Source organism: Bombyx mori, chromosome 26, assembly GCF_030269925.1.
Source record: "Bombyx mori chromosome 26, ASM3026992v2".
In the NCBI taxonomy this organism is placed as follows: Eukaryota; Metazoa; Arthropoda; class Insecta; order Lepidoptera; family Bombycidae; genus Bombyx; species Bombyx mori.
Window position 1 is genome coordinate 10308660 of NC_085132.1, and position 6531 is coordinate 10315190.

Below are 6531 nucleotides of genomic sequence, written 5' to 3' on the forward strand. Positions count from 1 at the left end.
GACAGGCGGAACATAACTTTCATAAAATATAATTAGGTAAGTATTACCGACATTTATTATATCTGTCGAAGTTAGCCCACACAGTGTAAGCATAAACTTGGAATGCCATTCACTAAAAAACAGTTTTTTTTTTATTGCCCTTGTAGGGAGACGAGCATACCTGTGAGTGGTTACCGTCGCCCATGGACTTCAGCAATATCAGGGGCAGAGCCAAGCCGCTGCCTACCGCGGTTTCAATGGCGATTGGTACAGTTTCGCAGGCGGAATAAAAATAAAATGACGCATTACAAAAAAAAAGTATCTTTATTCGTTTATAAATTATACAATTGCATTAAATGCTTATTTAAGTCTAATATCATTCGAATAGCATTATACTAAATTAGAAACGGCAGTTCTTTCATTGGAATTGAAAAAGAAAATGTCAGAATATAGTTTGTCTCTCTCGTTTAAGAAATGTCTACACTTGTGACACTGACACACATATTTGACAGGTTTTTTTTTTAGTTTGTCATGTCAAGTTGCATGATCTGAGTAAAATGCATGAGAAAATGTTGAAGTTACAATTATTTTTTACTAGCATAGATTATATTACACATATATAGTAAGTTAGAATAGAATTAGTGGTAGTATAGATTATATTAGACATGATATATAGTTTAGAAACGTGATGTTTGGTGAGAAGGGCTCCTCGTCAAATCCTTCAAGGCTGTTTGAGATCCGTTAATTTGTAGAAAAATTAACACTTACAACAATCATTACTTTGTTTTGTGCTTAAATTGCGAGAAGGTCATTTCATCACAGGTATTTTGTGATAATGGAAAATCTTTCTTGTTATTTCTGTAGCTGGTTAGATGGCTCACGGCTTAGAGGTCACCGAAGCTTATACAAATCACAACCTGAATTCCGCCATCCAGCTCAAGATATGAAGCCGAAAATTCAGTTGCATTGAATAAAGCTGTTGCGTCCTTCAAACCCGAACGCATCACTGGTTCGCGGCAGGATAAGGCTAAGTACTCTACACGACAGGATCCCCCGCCCCTTCTGAGGAAACGCTAAGCTACCGTTTCAACTATTGCTATTATTCATGAAGTCGTATCGATCGAGGTATAAAAGGCAAAGTTTAAAATACCGGATCTAAAGAATCTTCTCCCCATAACGAAGACAGCTCGAGGATGATACTTGGCACTAAAAAAAAAAAACTAATATCATTTGCTCGCCATGTATCACGAATTTAAGGTGACGTTTGTAGAGAACGATTCCGTTACACCCGGTACATATGATATTCATAAAACACTAAACGAACCACTGGCCAATTTGCCACTTGGACGTTCGCCAATAAAAAAAAATACAGGCTAAATCACCTCCCAACCTTAGAACGTAAAAACCACACTAAAAAAAAACGTCAAACTACCGTCATTCCCTCGGCTTGGAGGGCGAATCTTCCGCTTTCCTTTTACTGCCCGCCTGGAGTTTCCTGTCGGGCTTGTATTTCTCCCACTTCTTGTGGTTCAGCTGGTCGAAATCCTCGCAATTCTGTGCGATATCCTTGAGGTAAGTCGATAGGTAGAGCAACTCCCGGTCCTTGTCCCGGTTGAGGTGCGCTTGCCTGAACGGCCTAATTTTGAGGCCACTCTTTGGGTTCATAATGAAGTTCCTTCGTATGTCGTCAAACATTATTGTGTTTTTCGAACTGTACTGGGGGTATTTTCCCCAGATCACGCCTAGAGGTTTGACCTATAACAGAACAAAGATATTAATTAGGCAATGGACAGTAAACGTAAGTTGACTCTTTTATGGTCGTCGTGGCCTAAAAGATAAGACGTCCGGTGCATTCGTATCGAGCGATGTACCGGTGTTCGAATCCCGCAGGCGGGTACCAATTTTTCTAATGAAATACGTACTTAACAAATGTTCACGATTGACCACCACGGTGAAGGAATAACATCGTGTAATACAAATCAAACTTGCAAAATTATAATTTGCGTAATTACTGGTGGTAGGACCTCTTGTGAGTCCGCACGGGTAGGTACCACCGCCCTGCCTATTTCTGCCGTGAAGCACTAATGCGTTTCGGTTTGAAGGGTTTGGCAGCCGTTGTAACTATACTTGAAACCTTAGAACTTATATCTCAAGGTGGGTGGCGCATTTACGTTGTAGATGTCTATGGGCTCCAGTAACAACTTAACACCAGGTGGGCTGTAAGCTCGTCCAACCATCAAAGCAATAAAAAAAGAAGTGGAAGCTACACTAATGGCTAGGCATTGGCTTATTGGAAATTTTTGGACAATTTGGACATTCTGAGCATTTAAATGAATCTGATCTATTTGTGAGCAGCTGTCTTCACACCAGACACTCCGGTTGCCACCAAAACTTATAGCTATTGCTGTTTGTAGACTAGCCCACTGAGTTTCTCGCCAGATCTTCTCAGTGGGTCGCGTTTCCGATTCGGTGGTAGATTCTGCGAAGCACGGCTCTTGCTAGGGCCAGTGCTAGCAACACTCCGGTTTGAGCCCCGTGAGCTCACCTACATGTTAGGGCGAAGCTGATATAGCCTCTCAAGGCTATCAGCATAGATACGAAAAAAAAAAGCGCGCGCATTTAAATACAAATGGAGCTGAGTGATGTTTAAATAATATGGCCATTTGTTGAGACTACCCCCATCCAGTGGTAGATTCTGCGAAGCACTACTCTTGCTAGGGCTAGATTTAGCAAATTCTCCCAGGTGGAGCCCGTGAGCTCACCTACCCCCGGGCGTAGCTGGAATAGCCCCTTAGGCTACCAGTGAATAAGTAAGGAAAAAAAATTTAGACTACATAAATAAACGGATGTATATGCGTTATACATCTATGCATATATGTAGATACATATTGTTATTTAGTTCTTTACTCACATCAATAGTACCATATTTGGCGGTATGAACCGTTATCATCGCGAGATAATCTAGATAAAACATGATCTTGTAATCTGGATGACCGGTTACTCCGAGGAGTTTCATCTTCTCTTCGATCCATTTCATCCCGGTTGCTGACCAAATCACAATGTCATAATCCTCGTATGCCGATGTCAGAAACACATGGAGAAACGGTCGCATTAGTTCGTATCCTAAAAAAAATATAAATAAAGTAATTAGGTTTGCTAGTTCACAAAGGAGACCTTGGCTATTGTACCTAAAGTCTTTTATGAGAACTTGTATATGAATAAGAACATTGTTTACAAAGTCAAAAAAAATATATTGATTTGCAGAGCTAAATACAAATATTTGTATGTATTTTCTTCAGTTTTTTCAAGTCAGATTTAATTAAATCTGGTTTTGGTTAATTATTGATATTATTATTGCCAACGTTACAAATAGTCAACAGTTTTCGACAGACAGACTACAGACGTTCGTGACCACGGAAATGTGAGATTAAGCTGTGAAAGTAGTTTTAATTAACAAAAAAAATCACCAGCGTGTCTGTAGCTAACTACGGTCACTGAGTGCAAGTTTGACAGGTGCAATAATTAAAATACATAATTTTCATACCGGTTTCAGCTACAGATCTGTGATCAAAGAGCGTATAATCAATATCTAGCACTAGTAGTTTCTTCCCGGGACGAGGTTCGTTCAGTACATTGATTTTGTAATCACGTATGCGTTTATTAATTTTTGCTATATACACCTGAAAAGTTTAAGCATTTATTTATATACTATAGTCGTAACTAGAAGGTATTGTTACATTATCAGGCCAAGGTATGAAATGGTAGTGTTCGGCAATGCATAATGAAAGGTTCTGTAGCCTCCCACTTTTGTACACTTGATTTCCGTACACTCAGTTGAATTTTTCAAAAATTCGCATTAACATTGTCAATCAATCATTTATACACAGCATTTTTTCATCCCACACAATCTCATAAGAAATAGAGATGCTTTGTGATAAATAAAATTGTGTGAATTTGTTAAACAATACTTATACCTTACCTACCTACCAATACAAAAAGGATGTCCATTTTTAACTAATAAAATCAACTGATCGTCATCATTTCAAAATTTGATTTGAAAACAAGTAATTAAATATTTACCGAAATATCTACTGATAATAGCTAGAGTAAATTGAACTATAGCTATATGGATATAAAATAGGAAAAAGAACTACAGTTAGAATCAGTTCAGTTCTTTCTGTTACATAAATGGCTAATAGTCCACAGGGTGCTTAGTGTAAATTGCATATACATCACATTGCTACCCTCATCTTTAGGCTTACAGTTGTAGTCTTAATTGTATGTATCTCTAACGGTTCTAACACACTTCAAGCTAGAACTCATTACTACTTTGTACCTATTTGTGCGAAGTTATAATACACCCCACCACCAGTCCCAGAGAATTACCATGATTGAACAAACGATAAGCATACAAATTTTAACACTATTGTATTACAGTAAGCATAGACAAGTCTCCAACTAAAATATCACATGAACATTCATACATTCATGAACATGCTGAAATTATACCCAAACTAGCCATAGCTTTATATAGAATAGTATTATTACATTTACGGTAAATTTGGTATACCTCCTGATTCTCAACATCAACCTCTTCCTCTTCAATGTCCAAGTCATTAACAACATCGTCCACTTCTGGTTTGGTCCTTGCACCCACTATGGCCTCTTCTAATGAACCCATCATCATAATTTTCAAATTGGGCTTGAGATTTAGATCGGCCAGTGTACAATTGTCTGTTGCTACTTTACCTGTACACCAAGATGATTTTTTGTGAATAACAGATAAATCATTATCATCATTCATATTAGCCTTGTAAATTTAGAGCCTCTGTTTCTAACACCATCCCGTTTCTACCATAAAGCAACACCTTTGAGGGTAGGGTAGCAAATATTACAGCATGACTATGTATTTGACTATGAGACTCAAACTTGGTACAAGTGTTTACACAGTGCTATTGACAGTAGCAAAAACTACTAATTTTTATTCATACACTTCTGTAATATTTATGTTTGATACGTAGATTATGATCCAGTCTTTCCACACACAAATATAATGTTATGATTGAACAAACATATTTTAAATAATATTTATGTTACGATACTTTCATGATCTACATTATTTTGTTTGTAAAGAGTAAAGTTGTAATCATTAAACTTTGTTATGAATTCTGATTACTTGAATTTCTTTCAGATACTATTAGAAACTTTAATTTATGCAAAGAAACTGGACTGCTCTATTATATAACAATTTAGAGATATTTAACCATTTAGCTGTAGAGAATTTTGGTTAACAAAACGGTTTGGTTGAGTTTTAAAAAAGGGAAAATAAAGTACCTTCAAACTTTACGTTTAGTAACTTTTGTCTGTCCGGCCGTACGCCCGTGGCATTTTCTATAGCGATTTTCAACATCGCGACGGAATCCGAAGGCGACAGTTCCGGTATTTCAAATTCTTTACCATTCCATCTTACGCTTAATTTTATAGGATTATCGTTTATATCGCACATTTTTTGTGAATAACTTTTATCTAAAAAGCTGTGACTACAACAACATGACACATAAACAAAACAAATTTTGATGATTCGGATTTGACAATGACACTGACTGTGGTAGTGGTTCCGTTTTTTCAACTGGTAAAGCGAAGATATCATACCATACAGTCTAATCTTTTGTATTTAATGTTTTATTAAAAATTATATAGACCAATATGAAATGAAGTTCATTAATTTAAGACATTAATCAATTGGGATGAAATTAAATTAAATTAAATGATATTGGATGAAATATAGTCTCAATAAAATGGTGGCTTTTTTAAGAGATCCCAAAAAGGTATGTCCAACGCTTTTGATTAATTTTCCCATATTTGTACATTTTCACAGATACTAAACAGTTTATAGACCACGGTTATTACACCATGAAGCCCAAATAATCGCTAAATTAACAAAATAAAACTATTCACATAATTTCGCTCCTCGTGTTCCCGCCAAAAATTCATGACACTGACAGTTTGATCCTAGATTATTAAATTAGGTTATAGTTTGATTGGTGGTCTCATTTCTGTAATGCTGAATTAGGCGAAAGTGCTACACCACACAACCCAACCTTATCATTTATTCTAAAAGGAGGAAACAGTGTCTAATAAAGGAATTGTGAAATGTAGCGAAATGAAATGAAAATGTCTTATCTAAATTTGGTAAAAAGAACGAAAATTATATGAAGCGAAGAGGATTTGTGCAACACATGGAATTCTCGCTCACATCCTATACGTGACTGGTCTTTAAATTGTTTTCCTTGAGTGGATGAACCAGCTTATTCTAATTTGAGTGGTTATCTAAGCCCATAGAAATCACAACGGGAATGCGGCATCTGTGATAATTTGGAAACTTGAAATAAAATCACTTGACTTGACTCCACAGAAGTCAAGTCAAGCGATTCTCCCAAAAAGTGTAGAGAGCTCTCCGTAAATTGTTCCCAATTTCCTGAGAGGTTATTTCATTTCGTGTTGTAGCGGACTTGGAAAAGATTGAAAGATGAAAACGGCTTTCAGCTATAT

The 6531-nt window shown here is 36.6% G+C and overlaps 1 protein-coding gene across 2 annotated transcripts; it reads right to left on the reverse strand.

Annotated features, from left to right (window-relative positions):
• Positions 1-284: 284 nt before the first annotated feature.
• LOC101735460 (ubiquitin-like domain-containing CTD phosphatase 1) lies at positions 285-5654 on the reverse strand. Of its 2 annotated transcripts, XM_004926098.5 has the most exons (6): positions 5314-5616; positions 4550-4728; positions 3524-3659; positions 2891-3102; positions 1412-1734; positions 285-1185 (listed from the first exon to the last, which is right to left on the reverse strand). In XM_004926098.5, the coding sequence occupies exons 1-5, from the start codon at positions 5483-5485 to the stop codon at positions 1414-1416; spliced, it is 1020 nt and encodes a 339-aa protein (XP_004926155.1). In that variant the 5' UTR covers positions 5486-5616; the 3' UTR covers positions 285-1185; positions 1412-1413. The 2 variants fall into 2 exon arrangements, with proteins under 2 accessions (XP_004926155.1, XP_062532351.1); XM_062676367.1 differs by having other exon boundaries at positions 285-1734; positions 5314-5654.
• Positions 5655-6531: the final 877 nt, after the last annotated feature.

Bases quoted from the DNA above. Each gene is read 5' to 3' on its own strand.
- LOC101735460 (XM_062676367.1), bottom strand. From the start codon at position 5,629: ATGATATCTTCGCTTTACCAGTTGAAAAAACGGAACCACTACCACAGT. The intron at 4,729-5,313 runs GTACTTTATTTT...CTTGGTGTACAG, and splicing joins ACTAAACGTAAAGTTTGAAG to GTAAAGTAGCAACAGACAAT. The intron at 1,735-2,890 runs GTGAGTAAAGAA...GTTCTGTTATAG, and splicing joins CCAAATATGGTACTATTGAT to GTCAAACCTCTAGGCGTGAT.